Source organism: Leptinotarsa decemlineata, unplaced genomic scaffold (genome assembly GCF_025532065.1).
Source record: "Leptinotarsa decemlineata unplaced genomic scaffold, Ldec_3_MD MMD2_tig00002974_RagTag_RagTag, whole genome shotgun sequence".
Classification (NCBI taxonomy): Eukaryota; Metazoa; Arthropoda; class Insecta; order Coleoptera; family Chrysomelidae; genus Leptinotarsa; species Leptinotarsa decemlineata.
Window position 1 is genome coordinate 13,480,014 of NW_027412578.1, and position 20,131 is coordinate 13,500,144.

General features: G+C 33.8%; 1 protein-coding gene across 3 annotated transcripts in view; it reads left to right on the forward strand.

The window, feature by feature from the left end:
- LOC111515552 (uncharacterized) overlaps positions 1–20,131 on the forward strand; it is a 39,079-nt gene that overhangs the window by 10,641 nt on the left and 8,307 nt on the right. For 2 of the 3 annotated variants that reach the window (XM_074177543.1, XM_074177545.1), the window contains exons 7-14: positions 2,156–2,592; positions 2,645–2,881; positions 5,213–5,774; positions 10,925–11,508; positions 13,673–13,833; positions 16,742–16,859; positions 16,915–17,088; positions 17,310–17,524. In XM_074177543.1, the coding sequence (XP_074033644.1) occupies positions 2,156–2,592; positions 2,645–2,881; positions 5,213–5,774; positions 10,925–11,508; positions 13,673–13,833; positions 16,742–16,859; positions 16,915–17,088; positions 17,310–17,524 (2,488 nt within the window). The remainder of the gene's footprint in view (positions 1–2,155; positions 2,593–2,644; positions 2,882–5,212; positions 5,775–10,924; positions 11,509–13,672; positions 13,834–16,741; positions 16,860–16,914; positions 17,089–17,309; positions 17,525–20,131) is intronic. The other variant, XM_074177544.1, reaches the window with a different exon arrangement.

Here is a 20,131-nt window from a genome sequence, read left to right on the forward strand (position 1 = left end):
AGGATGTTTCAGAAATCGAGCAAGGTAAATTTGCATACAAGGTTATACATAAACAAGTCAAATGTAATACCAACTTCACATTTGTTAATCAGCTCTACAAATACAATACTCGTACCCATTATAGTGTCTTTTTAGAACCTGTACGTACTAATGTTGGCTTAAATAATTCCATAATACTATGCATGAAATGAAGCATTATCTTGGGCAGTCGTTAATGCAAAAGGCTTACTATAAATTGGAGGAATATTTTGAAGATAGTCCTTTATAAATTTACGATTTCAATCTACTTGAATAATTTCATCAATGTTCTGCTGCTGGATGAACTAGCCTATGTGGGATATCTTGCATAAATGTCTTTTGGATATAATTCAATATACAGCGTGGTATTAGCCAGGGAAGTATAGTTTTCTGACATACGTTTACCACAGCCTGCTGTATAGGTATTTGGGAGAGATTATTATTTCAAAATTCATTTCTAAATATTTATTTTCTTACATGTTTCAATCTGTAATCTCAGTTCATAAGCTATTAGGGTTGCCTCTTTTGGCTTTTCTCTTCTCTTCATTTATCTATAATCCGTTTATATTATTGACATGTTCTACACCCGCTTGGCTAATATGTATTGTACACTTGAACGAATGAAGAATATCTATGTATCTATTTATATGATGGTGGTGAAAGCAGCAGAAAAATATTTTGACAAAAGAATGGTAAGTTCCACGAACAAAAGCAAAGAGACTTGGAATATTGTAAATAATAATAATAATATTTTATTGGTTCTTTTGGATCATAACTCAATGATATAGAACAAGTCAGTGTAATATGATATAAATAAACTTATAAAAAAATATGTATATATAGTATATGAACAGTTATGTAAAATTATATATTAAAACTTATAACTAGGTAAAATTATAATATATTAACATCCCTAGATGACAATCTCAATTCTTCAGTTATATTGATAAGTCATTTATAAACTCTTCAATGGAGTAGTAGGCTTTATCAATCAGAAAGTTTTTTAGGAACGGTTTAAATTTTCTTAGTGACATTTTTCTAACATGATTTGGCAATTTGTTAAATAGCCTGACACCCATGAAAATTGGACTTGATTCTGATCTAGCCAGTCTGTGATTTGGTATTTCTAACAATGTTGAATTTCTTGTGCCGTAATTATTTTTGTTTAAGAAGGTAAAAGGTCGCTGATCCGATTTTACAAAAATCAACAGCTGGTACATATAAATGCATGGGAGAGCTAATATTCTTAAAACTTTAAATAGATCTCTGCAGCTAGTACGTCTATTTACACTCTGAATGTTTCTGACAGCTCTCTTCTGTAAAATAAATACCGTTTGTGCCTTACGTAATAGGCCCCAAGCTACTGTACTATATGAGATTGTTGAGTGTAATTGGGCATGATAGTACATGAGTACCACCGACTTATCTATAATTTTACTGAGTTGATAGATACAGTAACACATAGGCGTTATTTTTTCACATATTTCATTAATATGTTGATTCCATTTACAATCTTCAGTGAGAGAGAGTCCTAGAAATTTTATTGAATTCACCTGTTTCATTAAACCGGGCTGTGATTTTAACAGTAAACTGTGAATCATGACCATTTGGGGCATAAGTAAATCTTAGGAAGGATGATTTTTTATCATTGCAGATTAATTTATTGCTAGAAAACCAATCCTGGGCTTTCAAAATTTCCCCGTGAGCCAGGTCTACTGTGGATGTAACATTCTTACCACTAACCAGTAGTGTTGTGACATCCGCATACATTACAAAATTTCCTTCAAAGTCATTGACATAAATTATATAAAGTAGAGGTCCCAAAATAGAGCCTTGTGGTAATCCAATAGTATACAATTGATACTGATCTATGATTAAAGAGAAAAAAGTAGCGGCACATCATTAGGGACTGCTGTTTCTTGAGATGAGAATAACAACTGTGTTAGATTTTTTTTTCTGATTGATTCGGCTGTTACTTGATGAAGATCCATAGAAATTTCATAAACTATCCACGATTTGATCGTGGATATGTCATTAAAATGGACAAAACTTTTGAGACAACCTCATATAATTGGGCCGAACTAAAAGTACTTTTTCGAACCAAATATTAGATTAGTTAAAGTAGGATTTGTTTCAGACCGTCTTTGGGAGGCGCAGACATCCTAGATAACCTCAATAATCTGGAGCAAGACATCAAAGATGAGGAACTTTCGGAATCTACTCATCGAGACGTATGTTTGGAAACTAATTACGATAGAACTTACGTCGAGAATTGGATCGAGACGTCGCCCTTGTCGAACACTGACGTAGAACCATTACAACCGATACAGCCGAGTATGAGCACGACAGGCGGTGCCACTTCTAACTGTACAGCAAAGATAAATATGAAACTCGGAACGGTACCGAAGCTCTTCTCGGGACTGTGTTATCCTTATTTCTTGGAGCTCGGCCAGAGCTGCAACAACAAGCGATGTATGAGGTATCATAAGGTGCCAATTGACAAATTCTCCACCAGGTGTATCGAGACTCCTCCTAGCGAACTTTGGGACGCTTACTCTTACTGTCTGAGATTCCGTAAGTTGCCCTGTTCTTTATTTGCCTGGCCTCTGTGATTATTCTGTTGCAGATAAGCTGTTGAGCGAGTTTTATCGGTGCTTCATAAGCGGTTTCAGTCACCACAAAATGAGGACAGAGTTGTGTTCCTGCCTTGAGGACTTTTTCAGTCCCTCTCTCAAGAGTGTCATCGACTCCACTGAAGCCGTGGAATATACTATTGAAGCACTCGAACGTACTGGGATGACTTTTCTTGAAGCTGTCCAAATGGTTATGTTCAAAGTCGGTTTGACCAGCTACCCTAATTTCTGTGAGTTGTTTTGTTCTTTACTGGATTTGATAATAATATAATAATAGTTTATTGAAAATAGGAAACCTAATTTACATACAGAAATTATATGTAGAAATATTAAGAAAAAAAATTTACATTGACATTCTGACAAGACCAATATTGAAAAATATAAATAAAAATAAGTATACAGGTAGTTACATATGAATTTATCTAAAGACAAAACAATATAAAATATAAAATTGGTATCAAATTCAGTTCACAATTTGTAATAATAATAATAACAGTTTATTGAAAATAGCAAAAACATAATTTACATACAAAATTACATGTAGAAATATTAAAAAAATTATTATTAACTTTCTGACAAGACCAATATTAAAAATATACAAATAAAAATAAGTATACAGGTAGTTACATATAAATTTATCTAAAGACCAAACAATATAAAATTGGTATCAAATTCAGTTCACAATTTGTAATAATAATATTAACAGTTTATTGAAAATAACAAAAACATAATTTACATACAAAATTACATGTAGTAATATCAAAAAAAATATTATCAACTTTCTGACAAGACCAATATTAAAAAAATACAAATAAAAATAAGTATACAGGTAGTTACATATAATTTTATCTAAAGACAAAACAATATAAAATATAAAATTGGTATCAAATTCAGTTCACAATTTTTAATAATAATAATAATAACAGTTTATTGAAAATAGCAAAAACATAATTTACATACAAAATTACATGTAGTAATATTAAAAAAAATTATTATTAACTTTCTGACGAAACCAATATTAAAAATATACAAATAAAAATAAGTATACAGGTAGTTACATATAAATTTATCTAAAGACAAAACAATATAAAATTGGTAACAAATTCAGTTCACAATTTGTAATAATAATATTAACAGTTTATTGAAAATAGGAAAAACATAATTTACATACAAAATTACATGTAGTAATATCAAAAAAATTATTATCAACTTTCTGACAAGACCAATATTAAAAAAATACAAATAAAAATAAGTATACAGGTAGTTACATATAATTTTATCTAAAGACAAAACAATATAAAATATAAAATTGGTATCAAATTCAGTTCACAATTTGTAATAATAATAACAGTTTATTGAAAATAGGAAAAACATAATTTACATACAAAATTACATGTAGTAATATTAAAAAAATTATTATTAACTTTATGATAAGACCAATATTAAAAAAATACAAATAAAAATAAGTGAACTATAAACCAAAAATCATGAAACAAGCCCATTACATTCATGGTACAGAAAACCTTGTTCGGAGTTAAAAAGATGAAATCACTACAAAATAATGAAAGTTGAAGAGTAAAAAATTAATTTGATTAATAGTATAAATATCGCCTTTGATAATGTTTACTGCGGCTGTAGACGAAATGCCAGACATAAAAACTTGCAAAATATGGAAAAAACTCTAATGATAGCTTTGATGCATTTATTATGCATACCATGGGATACCAGTTGTAGAGAACTATTTCCTTCATTAAAAATCATGACCATCTACTCACTGCTCATTTATCAAAGTATAATAACAGTTAAGTCAAAGATAAATGAACATGCAACACACTCGTCAATTCACCCTCATGATACCAGACACAAACACAATTTGTTGGTGCCATTATGTCGTCTGCAACGAACGCAAAGAGACGACATACGGCTCTTCAACCTTCTTCCCACAGAGTTTAGGAATAGACCCTCGACGCAATTCAAAATTCAATTAAAACAGATACTATCAAATAACTGTTTCTATAGTATACTTAAATTCGAAACATTCATCAAGAAAAACAGAAATATCTTCATGACCCACAGAAACCTGTCGTTTTATTTATACTGATAGCACAATTCATCATTATCTATATACATACTTTATATATTTATAATGTATAATGCCATTGTTTTTATGTATTATTTAGCTTTTTTATTGCGTTATACCTTCTATTTTTTTATCATTAACCAATTTTAATGTATGAGCTTATATAAATTTTTAAATGTATTTTTCTACTGACCTGTCTACAAACTTTATGTTTCTTGAGACCAATAAAAATTATTATTATTAGTATTATTAGATATGTCTTCATGTCTCCTTATTCCCTTTTCGTGTCTTTCTTACAACTTTCATCAATAATATATGCAAAATTACAGTTTTGATATTTAATAGGGTCATCACGCATAGTAAATCATTAATATATATGAGAAATAGTAGTGGTCCGAGTATGGAACCTTGGAGCACTTCTCTGATTGAATGCTTTGTAGTGACTTTCTCATTATCCTAATCATTATCGTAACCTCTCCAGACGAAATAATATTCGACATCCTAACCAGAGGAGGCAACATTGTCGAAACATGGAGCACGATCAAAGTCGCTTCGTCCGTGACGGGCAATATACCTCCGAACATCGTCGATAAGATCCTGCGCATGGTGCATTCCACTTACCCTCTGAACAAGCAACTCTGCATCGACATCTACAACTTCATAGTATGCCAAAAAATGACGGACCTCACCCGAGTCAACGAACAACTGATCACGCCACTGAGGACGCTCGCGATGTTCCGGGGAGACGAAGGCCCTCTTGCGCCGGTCCGCAACCTCAACGTCGGTATCAGCCCGTTGAGGAACAGGAACTCGTCAAGACCCGTCGCCTTGTTGGATGACGCCGCAGATCAGGGTTCTGACGTTGTGTATTCCAGCGAAGCGACCGTCAGGGCTTCCGGTAATTGTTATGAGAGGTCTTCGGGATCCAGCAGTAGGAGCGGCTTTGGAAACTACAATGAGAGGGCGGAGTCGTCTCCTCAACAGCAGCAGCAGGATATTGACTATTACGTGCCCCAGTCAACTGTTATGAGTGATGTTAACAGGTGAGCTAACTGTTGTTTTTCTCGTTTATTTGGTGTATTCTTTTTTCGTTGTATTGTTTTGTTAAGTTATCTTGCTGTACTCTCGATTTGATATATATGACATTGAGCATTTGGAAGTACATTGTATAGGTTAGTCTTTCTCAAAGTGGGCGATAACGTCCCTTTGTGGGCGCTTGGAGGCCTATAGGGGGGCTGTAAAGGGCACAGAGGAGATTGGGGGGCGTTGAAGCGGTTTAGGAGGGCGATGGCTAATTTAAAAATGTTTTTTTGCTTTTAACACAAACTCTAGCGCTCCTTTACGCTCAATGCGCGTTTCCTCGTGTAACGCCACCTAGGGGACTACACAGTAACTATTTCCTGTCCGATAGTTGTCAAACTGTACAATAGATGGCGGTAATCTTCAATGTGAAGCGAGAAGTTTCTATACTAAAACCAATAATGATTGAGAGTAGAAGTAAGCCCAGTTGACAGCAAATCGGGGGCGTGCTTATTAATTTTTGAGAGGGTTAAGAATGAAAGAAAAATTCTTAGTACAATTAGTTAAAATATTCATACACATTTTTTATTTATTTCATTAAAACTTTGCAATATCGTAATTTACCTAATCGTTGTAGTAATTAGGTGGGCCTTATGAAAACGGAGTAATAATCGTTGTAATTATAGTAGGTGCCCAGCATCTTTACACTTGGCTGCACCGCGCTGATGAGGCCAATAGCCAGAAACACGTGTCCGCGGTTTGCCCCTATTTTTTGAGTGTTGTGTCCACGAATTATTTCATTCTTGATCTGTATCATACACACTCGATAAAATCTCTATCTGTATCATACACACTCGATAAAATCTCTATCTGTATATATATATATATATATATATATATATATATATATATATATATATATATATAACTTTTTTTCACTATTGGATTGCAGCAATTGATAAGTGAACTCTTTATAACTATTCTCAAGCTTTCGAGTAACTTAAACTCATCGTCAGGGGTACTAGAAAATACAAATTACAAATTTTTGATACTAGAATATAATATAAAAGTAAATGTACAAATTTTCGTCTAATCTTCAACCTCAGATTCGTCACTGTTGCTACCGCTATCATCAAAGTGAATTATGATTGGTTCAATATTGTGTTCAATACGGTTGTCTACGTCCCATATTTTTTGCTCCTCTTTTAAAACATGCTGCATGCATTTCTTCCAGTCTTCTGCAGAAACAGTTCGAATAGCTTCTTGTAGGTGATGTTGCACGTCCACTAATTTAAATGTTCTGTTTTCTCGTGCCACATATACTTTTACTTGCGCCCAGGTTAATTCTATTGGGTTTAATTCGCAGTGGTATTGTGGTAACCTTAAAACTGTAATTCCACGACTTAACGCCATTTCATCCACTGCGAATTTTTTATATTTGTCTGTGTTTAATTTTGTTAGCTGAAGTAGTTCTGCCTTTAAACTATCTTTGTTATATTGGATGTTCTTATTAATTAACCATTCTTGAATTGTTGCTTTTTTCCATGATTGTTTCGGTAATGGTTCCATGATGGTTGTCCATGACGATGACAGACCCAGGTTCCACAAGTTGAATGATGCCTTCAAACCATTTTTCAAACACCTCCGCATTCATCTCTTCATGATAGTCGCCTGTTTTCATAGATTTAAATATTAATTCACCATTTGGTAAAAATCCACTGTCGCTTCCTATATGCGTAACTATCAGACGACTACCTTTTCCAGATGGCTGTTTTAACCCAACTGACAAACCTTCAATAAAGGCTTGTCGTGCACTTGTTATATTACCATCCTGCCATACTTTTTTGACCGTATGTCCTTGATTAACCCATGTCTCGTCCATGAAGTACAATTTTTTTTTGAGCTTCCGAAATTCGTCAATTTTTCTTAGGTAGTTTCTTCTCCATGCTGTTATTTTTGACGTTCAGTGAGAATGCTTTTCCTGTCAACTTTTCCGTACGTAAATTTAATTTCGTGTACAAGTTTCCTAAAAGTTTCTTTACCCATTTTTGGGACCAATTCATGATCGCTAAGTGCCTCCAGAACTGTTTGTAGTGTGGGCAGCTCATTTCTGAAAAAGAAACTGTGAATAGTTCTGCGTATACTGGTTTTGGCTTCTTCATCAACTGTGATTTTTTTTCGTCCGCAACTAGTTTTTGGCTTTTGTACGTCCCCATGAATTTCTGCTTCTCTTAGTATTTTGTAAGTCGATGATTTTGGTACACCGGTATAATCAGAGCACATATCAACTAATTTATCTTTTGTAATTGTGGAACTTAATGATGTAGAAATGCCCGGTTGTAATGTCATTCGACAATATTATGAAAACAAGTGAATTCAGTTAGCGACTAGCTAGGTAAAGTGCTGTACGTGCAGTGGTGAATACTGTGAGTGGTGTCATTAGTAAGTTTTAAATACTCGATTCTTTAGTTCGGCATTTTTGAAGACAAAATTATGTCGGAAGCAAAAAAGAAGAAACGGCAGTACAGCGCGGTATATGTAAAATGTGGATTTATTGAAAATCTCACAAATCAATCTTTGCCTGTGTGCCTTCTTTGCCAAAAAACATTTTCGAATGAAGTGATGAAAGTGTGACTCATTTTCAAGAACTGGAAAAGAAACGCTCAGCTCAGTCAACTGTGTCAAAACTTTTTTTAGCGGCTTCTCAGCAAGATGACGAGGACTTCGAGCTTCTAACAATATCTCCTTGCTAATTGCTCAAACAGGTAAACCTCACACTATTGGAGAGGATTTAATTTTACCGGCAATAAAAAAAGTATTATCTACTGTGTTCCATAAACCAGCGACAGATATTATCCGAAAAATTCCTTTGAGCAATAGTTCCGTGCAAAGACGAATTGATGAGATGGCTGAAAAAATTGAAAAGTCATTGTGCAATCCTCTGAAGACTTCTAAATTCTCAGTTCAGTTAGATGAGTCCACTTTACCAACAAATGAAGCATTGTTGTTGTCATACGCGAGGTTTATTAAAAATGGGAAAATATATCAAGAACTACTATTTGCCAGAAATTTAGAGACGGATACAAAAGGAGAAACCATATGAAATACACTGGAAAAATTTTGTGATGAGAAAGAAATTCCACTGAAGAATATTATATCAGCTGCTACGGATGGTGCTCCGGCTATGACAAGACGTCACAAAGGCTTCATAGCGTACTTAAAAAGTAAAATTCCAGATGTGCTCGCTGTACATTGCGTCTTTCATAGGCAACATTTGGTTGCGAAAAATTTGAGTGAACGCCTCTCTCAATCACTGCAATATATCATCAAAGCAGTCAAAATCCGAAACAGCTCTTTAAATGACAGATTATTTAATCAGCTTTGTGTTGCTAATGATGAAGATTTCAACCGATTGCTATTTCACACAGAAGTGCGTTGTTTATCAAGAGGTAACTGTCTGACTCTATTTTACAATCTATTTGACTCTGTAATGGAGTCCTTGGAAAACAAAGACAAGAATTGCACGACAACCTCATCACTTCAAAGAATGATATTGTGTACTTGACAGACCTGTATAAATTATTTAATGATGGATCACCCCAGCTGGAAGAAGAACTCATAGAACTGATAACGAACGAGGAAATAAAAATAAAATTCAAAAATGGATACCAAGTATTTTGGATACAAAAGCCAATCCCGCAATTGTACCCTGGATTGTGGTCCATCGTTCAACGATTTTTGATAGCATTCCCATCATGGTATTTGTGTGAACGTGGATTTAGTGCTATGGCAACGTTGCTAACTAACAAGAGAAATCGGTTGCAGATTACCGAACGCGGTGACTTACGGCTGTGTTTGACTAAATTCGAGCCTGATTTTAAAAATCATCAAATTCAAATTGAAATGTTTGTTTTATTAACATGAATAAAAGTTTTCCTAATATTACAGAATGGTGTTTTACATTACCCTCGTCAGAAAGTCTTATTTTCACATGACTTGAAATAATGACTGCGATTGGATTCTTAAGATGTAGTAAGGTAAAAAAAATTGGGGGGCGCTAGAAAATAATTAATTCTCGAAGTGGGCGGTAGACAAAATAAGTTTGAAAACCTCTATAGATGTACTGACAATTTCGAAACCTGTATGGGCCAAACCTGTTTAAAATCTGATTCAGTATGTCTCATCTGAATCAGTATGTCTCATGCATAGCAAATTTAAAAACAAACCTCATGAATTGTCTCAATACAACACAAGACAAGCACTAAATATAACCTTACCAATTCCAACATCGACACAAATAAAAAATTCCATATTTTATAATGGTAAAAAATTATTCAATCACCTACCAAATGAGATAAAAATTTTAGATAGCAAAAAACAATTCAAAAGTACCGTAAAAAAACTTCTATTGACGAATGCTTTCTACTCATTAGATGAATTCTACTGTATGAACTTTTAATGCTTGAAATTCGACTTCGTTATACATTATTATTTAATGTGTTTCAGTGATACTTATATTTTATTTATATTTATATGAACTTCATTTTATATTTACACCTCTTTGTTGTTAATATTCGTACAAAGCAAATTTTTATTGTGACAATTTTAATATTTTATGTACATGCATTGTATAATTGCACATGTTGTTGTTAAGTGTTTTAGAGTTATATATGTATATGTGTGTGTATGTGTATGTATGTATATGTGTATATGTATGTATGTGTATATATGTGTATATATGTATATAAAATTGTGATCATTTTTATTATTTTCATGTACTTATATTTCATATTTTGTTGACCAGTACGAGGATAATGTATCAAATTTCCTTTGACTCAGATGTGCGTCTATCGTAGTCCAATTATAATTATTATCACTTTTTCTACCTCACTATTTATCATATCGATATATATCTAAAGGTGATTGTTGTGTTATTTTGTTCTTTTATTTTGTAAACGACTTTGTCAATGAGAATTATGTTCTTCAGGCAATAAAGTATATTTTGATTTGATTTGATTTGATTTGATTAAAATCTGTTTTTCCATTAACCAGCTGTCGCACCCCTACGAACGACAACTCTCAGAAGTCGAAACTTGTCTTACCTTTCAACATGAAAATAAACATCATTATTATATAATAACTGAATTGTCATTTGATGAAATTTCATTTCCAGACCAAGCTATCGGACTACTAAGGACTACCAGGTACCTCATTCAGCCCCTTGCCAATCCACTTCTTCCACCTTATACCAGAGCTCCTTTCCACATCCCCCTCCTTTTACCCCCAGCTACTCTATCAACTCCGTTTCAACCCACACCTCCGTTTCGCCTCCCGCATTCGTTCCCCCTCCCATCTTTGTTCCCCCTCCCGCCTTTGTTCCCCCTCCCGCAATGTTTCCCCCTCCCACGTCGGTTCCCCCTCCTACCTCGATGCCCCCTCCCACCATAGATCACCCCCAAATCGACACCAGACCGATCTTTGGGTCTGCTAAGTACAGGTCCAACTTCAAGATTGACGTCTCGTTGCACAACCTCCTTCCCGACAGCATGGAATGCGTCAGCATGAACGAATACGATGTGATCAAGCTCAATGACGCCATCAAGAATAAAAAAGCCAGAGAATTTCTCAGACTGCTCGAGAATTACAAAGGGGCGCCAACTGTAGAGAGCTTCATCACCATGACGGTTGCTCACTTGAAGAGCTTGCACGACAACTGTAAGATAAGCGAAGCCGTATTCGGTTTGCTGAACAGTCTCAGTAAGTGTGTGTGTTCTTTCAATTGTGTCGATAACGGTCAACAGGTTTGTCCGATGTATTCATTGCACGAAGTTTCTCTTAGCTCGGTATAATATTGATATTTATTCATCATTAACTTATACATAGCTTGTACATGGTAGGTCACAAACGTGGTCACAAATTCAGTAGTAGTAGTAGTACTTTAGTAAAATATGACATATTGATATATGTCACAAAAAGGATTTGAAGTTTTATAACTCCTATTCATTATGGCAATTTCAAATGGCAATCAACAGAAAACCTACACAAACAAGCTCCACTATACCTGCAACTACCCACCATCACACAAAATGGCTGCCTATATACAGAATGTTGAGGATACCTCTTAGCAATGAAGATGGAACAAGGAAAGGAAAATCATATACCAAATAGCGAACGAGAACAAATACATCCAAAAGACAATAGATAAATTAGAAAATAGAATCAAACAGAACAAGGATCAAACCACTCCAACAGATAAAACAACACAACGATGGACAGCATTTACGTACGTAGGTCACCAAACCAAAAAACTAACAAACCCCTGAACATTAACATCACATACAAGACAAACGCAATAATAACACAAAAAATGAACAGTTATAAAAAATAAGAAGACGAAAACCTAAACAAGGTGTACAGCATACAATGCTCGGACTGCAACAAATTCTATATTGGCCAAACCAAGAGAAAACTAATCCAAAGGTACGACGAGCACAAAAAATCAAACATTAACCCAATAACATATAAATTCACTTCTTCGATTGACGACTTGTTTATTTTGTGGAAATTCATGTTCACTGAGGATACACTACAAAAACACACTTTTGTTTATTTTCCACTATATTTCTTTATTGTTGACCGGTTTCGGCTATTATACCATTTTCAAAACTGGTTATGGTATAATAGCCGAAACCGGTCAACAATAAAGAAATATAGTGGAAAATAGACAAAAGTGTGTTTTTGTAGTGTATCCTCAGTGAACATATAAATTAAGCATCGCAACACACGCCATACAAAAGAAACATAACTTTCCCCCACCAGAGAACATAAAACTCATAAAACACAAGTCAATAAAGAAAACCGTATGGACATCTGGGAAAACTTGAACATCCATAAATTTGGCAGTCATAATTCATTTATCGAGGAACAAATACAAAGCAAAACACAACAAGATCTAACATTCCACATACTACACAAAACAATACACATTCCTAGAAACAGTGAACCTAGAGAAAATCCAACACAAAGGATATTACCTGACGTAACCCAAATACAGGCAAATTTACCTGAAGTAAATTCACTAAGGTGTTCTGGTCGCATAAAAGAACAAACAAGAGGATAAAACGTTCAGTTTGAGTAGAGCCTTGGTGATGATAGCACGACCAGATGTCGAAAGCGCTCGCATATAATTAATAGAAGTTATAAAGCTTAAAATCCTTTTTGTGACATATGTTTATATTAAAATACTGAAAATAAAGGAAAATTAGTTGCATTACTCAAAAAAATACATATAAAATAGTACTTTCAATGTCTAGAAATCATTTTAAATAAAATGCGATCATTTTGTGAACGATAATCAAGAGTTGAACGAAAGTAATTTTTTGTGGAGGTATTCGAAGATTTTTTATCGATCCTTTTTAAGAATTTTCACCTTCCACAATCGCCCCTTCAATAAAAATTAACGCTTTTGCAATAATATCCAATGAATCAAAGTATCATTCTCTTAACATGACAATTGTTTCAACGTTATTTTGGGAGATCCATGGGTTCTTTTTGTCATTTTTAGATTTTTCACTTCCGGAATCATAGAAATTTCAAAGATAATCACTATATCGAGTGGATCATGATATCAAAACCCTTTGAAGATTCGATATAATGAATTGAAGGACACGATACCGTATCTATATAGACATCTTTTACCTGAATCTATGCTGGGAAGAGCTAACAAAATAGTTCTGTTGTGTATTTTTTGAGAAAACTGAAAATTTGCCTTATTTTTTTAATAGACCTCGTATGTTATAGGTTTTTAATTCAAAGCTATCATGTTTTTCGCAATTATAATAGAAAATTCGTGCAGAGGTCTTATCTTTCATTTGATATTCCGAGATTCTGAAATGAGACAATGTGGCGATATTTTTTCCAGCCACCATAAGATCTGATTATATGAAAGAAACGCACATCAAAGGAATTCTGGAGGTGATCGTATTCAACCTCCTCTTCTTCTTCGAGACAAGATGCTTGTGGAGGAATGCAAGGTCATTGTTGGAGATGTTCTACGATTGGGACAGCTTGATTTCTTCGAAGGTGAGACTAAACAATGGCTCTAGCATGTTCAGCACTTGAGAGTTTCGTGACAGAAAAAAATGGTTACTTCTTAATTACACAACCCTGTGTAATTAAGGAATGTCACTTTCAAAATCGAATGATGCATTCAAAATCGGTTTCACTTTGGAAATATCTTGAAACTCACAGTTAATCAATGTTAGTAGTTCAATAATCACTTCTGTGTTTCTGGTTTTTTGCATAATTATTGGCAATAGTGCTTTACTAATGATCAGTTTATCCTGTCTAGCTTTTATACTGTTGCACTCAATATATATATATACAGTGTGACCCATTTTTAATGGAAACACCCCCCTAAAATTTGAAGTTGTAAACCGATTTTAATTTTTTTTTTTTAAATGTCAAGTACTTAAAGGTCTACCTTGGGACAAAATTTGAAATGTTTATTAAAGTTTCAGGGCATACTACGATATTTTTTCTTAGTCGAAATTCGGGATTTTTTATTAGCAATTTTTTTATTGAAAAAATCACTACGCCACTGGATTCAGAGTGCCTCTAAACAGGTGTGACCAAAATTTGATGAAAAAATGTTCATTATTAACAAAGTTATGACAACTCAAAAACTCGAAAACTCACACACAGTTACAAAAAACACCCTATATCAACAGATATAGCCATGAGAATATTTTTTTATGACTTCAACAATAAAGTGCCGTCAGATGAAAAAAAAAACAAATAGCCTAAATATTTTTAATGAAAATAACGGAATTACATTCAAGTTTTCACGCAAATTAACTGAAACTAAGACCTAATATTTCAATTTAAATCTTAGTTGCCATGGAGATGATATTACAGTTTGACACTTGTGAAAGATTTAAGTGTACTATTGTCAACAATATTCACCTTACAGTTCTTCGAATTATTTTGTGTTATGGCTGCAAGATTGAGCGTAAGAGAGAAAATTGAAATTGTACGCCTTTCGGGAGCTGACGTTAGAAGTGCTAGAGAGGTTTGTAGAGTATTTAATGAGAGACATCCAGATCGTCCTCGTATTAGCTGCGGTACGGTAAATAAAATATTCAATGAAACTGGTGCAGTATCAAAAATGATGTTGAAAAGTAATCCTGTACAAAGACAAAACAGGAATGACAGGAATGATCAAATCATTTTAGATTATTTCGGAAATAATCCTAATGCCAGTATAAGGAATGCCACTTTAGATTTGAATATTCCACGAGAAACTATTCGGAGATGTCTCAAGGTGAAGAATATTAAACCTTTCAAGCCAAAATTTTTACACACACTTCAAGTAGGCGACGAAGCAAGACGCCTGGAATATTGTTTATGGGCCCAAGGGGAATATTTAAACAATAGAAATTTCCTAAAAAATATTTTATATACCGACGAAGCCACTTTCACTACAAATGGAGTAGTGTCATCACAGAATTGTCGCTATTGGGCAGCGGATAATCCTAACTGAGTAATAAACTGTAAAAGCCAGTATTCCCAAAAAATCAACGTCTGGTGTGGGATATTGAACAAACGAATTATTGGTCCTTTCTTTTTTGAGGAAAACTTTAATGCGCAGAGGTTTCTAGAATTTTAAAACACAGGGTTTTGGGATGCTATCCACGAGCTGCCAATCAATGAACCATCAAATTTAATTGTCCAGTTAGATGGGTGTTCAGTTCATTATGCCCGAGCTGTGAGGCAATGGCTTAACCGAACATTTTCCAAACCGATGGATAGGCCGTGGTAGTCCGTTTATAGACTGGACTTTTTTCTCTGGGGACTTTTCACACAAAAGGTTTACAAAAACCGCTCAAGAGATAGAATTGAACTTTGTGCAAGAATTCGACAGGTATGTGCAGATAGTAGCCCTCAAGAACTAAGGAACGTAATCAGAAACATTCGTAAGCGCTACGACATATGGATCGAAATACGTGGTGGATTAGTAGAGGCTACTAAAATATGAGTTAGAATTAATTGTTGCACTGAATCGAAACATTTCAATAATTAGTTATTAGTTACGTTTATTAAAATTTTTTGCTTCATTGTTAGTTGAATTGTTTGAATGTAATAACGTTATTTTCTTTAAAAATATTTACGCTATTTGTTTTTTTTTTTCATCTGGCGGCACTTTATTGTTGAAATAATAAAAAAAAATATATATTGTGACTGTTAGCTGTGCGAGTTTTCGAATTTTTGAGTTGTCATAACTTTGTTAATAATGAATATTTTTTCATGAAATTTTGGTCACACCTATTTAGAGGCACTCTGAATCCAGTGGCGTAGAGATTTTTTCAATAAAAAAATTGCTAATAAAAATCCCGATTTTCGACTAAGAAAAAATATCGTAGTATTCCCTGAAACTTTAATAAACATTTCAACTTCTGTCCCAAGGTAGACCTTTTAGTACTTGACATTAAAAAAAAATATTAAAATCGATTAACAACTTCAAATTTTAGGGGGATGTTTCCATTCCATGTATATATATATATATATATATATATATATATATATATATATATATATATATATATATATATATATATATATATATATATATATATATATATATATATATATAAGTGCCGGCAGAATTTTGAAAAGGTACTTGTTGAAATCTGTGGTTTGAATCATTTACTGCTATTGGCAACTTGCTTGGTGAAACATGCGTCGAGAAAAGTGTTGCTTGCAGTTCTGGTGTGGGGAAAAAATTGTTATTGTTGGTTTGGTTTTGTCTAATGTCGATGTATTTGACAATTTTCAATATCTTAGCTTGATGTCAATAAACTTTTTGAATATTTAGGGTCTTGTTCAATGTCTGCCTGTGTAGAGCTTGATACGCACGATCACCGTATCGCCGAAACTGTTACAAATAGTTTACGAATCCAATCCGATTATTTTGACGAATTTTTACTGATAGTTGTTGCAGGTGTTTGCGAGACGCACCGTAACTTTGATGGGGCGATACATATTTCTGGCGAAGGTATTCGTCAACGACCTCCATTTCCATTACGCCTACCAGATACTTCAGTGTCCAAGTGAGTTAACTGGTATTTCGCCATCAAACATACTTTAATGTCGCGATTATTTCAGATCTACGTTTGCTGGAGACGATTGATAAGTGGCAGTTTCACGCTTCTTCTCAGGACTGGGAGAGCAGGAATTCGGTGTTCCGCGATTTCTTCAAAGCAGGATATCGACAAAATATCGCCCTGGTGGCAGACATGTACCGTCAAGTATTCACTATTAATAATAATCAAGATCAAGGTAAGAGATAGAAGAAGAAGAAGACAAATTATTTTAACACCTCGACACTTGTTTCGATCACCAAGTGATCATCTTCAAGAGTAAGATCAAACTGTTTGATATTCCATGCAAATAACTTTGCAGGATATAAATAAATACCTTATTTATTTATAAATACCTTTTTATGCATGAAGTGGTAGTTACACAACTAATAATTGGTTTCGTTTAAATTTTTCTTTTAGTTTTTCTGGAGCTTTTCAAGAGCATGCTGATTTCGTTGATCAATGAAGAGAATGTAACGTTGTTGAAGGCTTTCAATTCCGAAATTTTCCACCGTAAAATGGAGAAGAACATTTTACGTGCCTTCGCCATAGTTATCAGCGAGAAGATTCCTAAGGAGGAGAAGTTCGCTTTGTATGAGACCTGTTGTAAGAAGGGCATTTACGAGTTTTATTCGGTAAGTGACTTCAGTTTAATTCGTTTATTAACTTTTTTGCCATAAAATATTCTAAAAGATTGAGCTCTAACTTTTCTTTTCTAAATGTAACACGTCTTAGTCATGATTGAACTCGTATCCTTCTGCTTAAAGATGGTTTGCAAATGTGGAATTGGTGTTTCTATTCAAAAAATTACTTCTATGCTCTTTAATTCTTTAGCAGAAAGTTCTCCCCGTTTGGCCAATATAAAGTTTTGTCTTTATTGTTTTAAATAAAAGTGATTGAATTAGTATTTGTTCTTTAAGCCTCGTCCAAGCATTTCTTTGTTAAAAAACGAGTTATACGGCGTGACTCACAGTCGATGGTAGGTTAGACGTTTCTGGAAAACGCAAAGCATGATTTTTCTGAAAATTTCACCTCTCACATTTCCTTACCTGTTCTATCGATCTAAAATATTTTCAGCATTGAGGCGTTGCCACTTCCATCAAAAAGTCCTAGCAACTTTATTTTTTTAAATGGAACACCCCGTATATTAATACATTTTTGGAATCGCTCTGGTATTTTAATACTTTTTTGTTGATAATGTCCTATACCTATCCCTATCTGTTTTCGAGATATAAAATAAATTGTGCTAAATATGATCCAAAACATAGCCTTAATTGAAATTAGGTACATCAGTACTCTCAATTCATGAAAAGTTTATATTTTGATGATAGTTTGGACAAACTCGAAATATTCAAATAACACCAAGAAATCGACTCCATATCATACAGGGCGTGCTAAAATTACTATTATTTCCATTGTGCATAAAAGTAGTCGAAAGTTCATTTTTTCAAATGAAACCCCCTGTATATTACTCGGTAAATTGAAAGATGGTGAAAAATGCTTCAAGATGATATATCATGTCCCTATACCTAAATCGTCAAGTTTTCTCAATAAAGTCGCTTCTTCTAGAAACATTATTTGTTTTTAGAATTTGGATTTAGGTAGCAGTGGAATTATCAAGCTTATAGCAGTTCGGTTACTTTTATAAGTAATTTACAAATAGTTATTGACGGTGTTTCGAATCATCTTCCAAAATGAATGCAAATATCGATCATTCAAACGAAGTTCTTATGAAATTATTTATTATACACATGAACAAAGTGATCAAATCATTGTCAGAACGTGTAAAAAATTCAATTAACTGAATTAACACCAAATAAACGAGAGGAAGTTTGTAAGGTTACAAAATAATTTCCTTAACTATGGCTCGTTTCCAGGGAACAACTGTACCAAAAATCCGTCATTTCTAGGTAAAAAATAAGATTTTGTGGGCTAAAACAGACAATAACAGAATAGGATGATTCAAAATAACAAAATTGTAAACAAAATATCACATTTTCACAATAAATGCTGAAAATGTTGTCCATTACATTCTAAATACTTTAAAATGTTTTTTTGTACGCGACTTGTGGTTGCTTTTTCAATTTCCTGGGGATCCAGATCTTCAATACTCCGCACTATTCGCCGTCGCAATTCTTCTTTGGTAGGCACTGGAGTACTGTATACCCTTTCTTTTAAAACACCCCATAAAAAAGTCAAGTGGCGTGAGATCGGGTGATCTCGGTGGCCAATCTCACGGCCCTAAACGCCTAAATCAACGATCGTCGAAGAGTTCGTCAAGTTTCCTGGAAACTTCCTGGGTGGAATGAGCTGGCGCTCCGTCCAGTTGAAACCACGAATTCCTATATTCCTCTAAAGGCAAATTTTCAAGAAAATCGGTTACAGTCGTCCTTAATATTTGGAGCTAATTTTATTGTTCTTCAGAATACAGAAAACGTTCTGGTCAAACTTTTCTTGAAAACCCATTTCTTTTGTAACATGAGGATTATGATCAGCCCAAAAATGTTTATTCCTTCTATTGAAAATACCATCCCTCGTAAATTTTGATTCGTCGCTCCAAATTATTATTGACAAAAATTCCCGATCTTCCTGTGTATGAATCAAAAGGGATTCACAAAAATGCATTCTACGTTCGAAGTCTTCTGCTTTTAGAGCTTGAACTTTGGTAAATTTATACGGATGCATTCCGTGATTTTTCAGAATTCGTTTTACTGAAGCATGTGATACACCTAAATATTTTTCTGCACTGCGAATGGAAGCTTCTGGATATGCATAAAAATATGCCAAAACGTTAACAGTATTGTCCTCATTTGAAGTAACAGGTTTTGGTAATGTTGAAGGTGCTTTTAACATGGAGTCATAGTTAAGGAAATTATTTTGTAATCTTACAAACTTCCTCTCGTTCATTGGTGTTAATTCAGGATACATTTGGTTGAATTTTCTACAAGTTCTGGCAATGATTTGATCACACTGTCCGTGTATAATAAATAATTTCATAAGAACTTCGTTTGAATAATCAATATTTGCATTCATTTTTGGTGATAACCATTTATCAATTACTTATAAAAGTCACCAAACTGTCATAAGCTTGATATTTCCACGGCTACCTAGAAATCAAATTCTTTAAAAGTTATTTTTTGTACAACTGTTATCGAAAATCTCTTTGATAGAAACACTTCAATCAGAACATCTACCAAAAAATCATTTAGAAAAGTTCACACATGCAGTTCGTGCTATAGGTA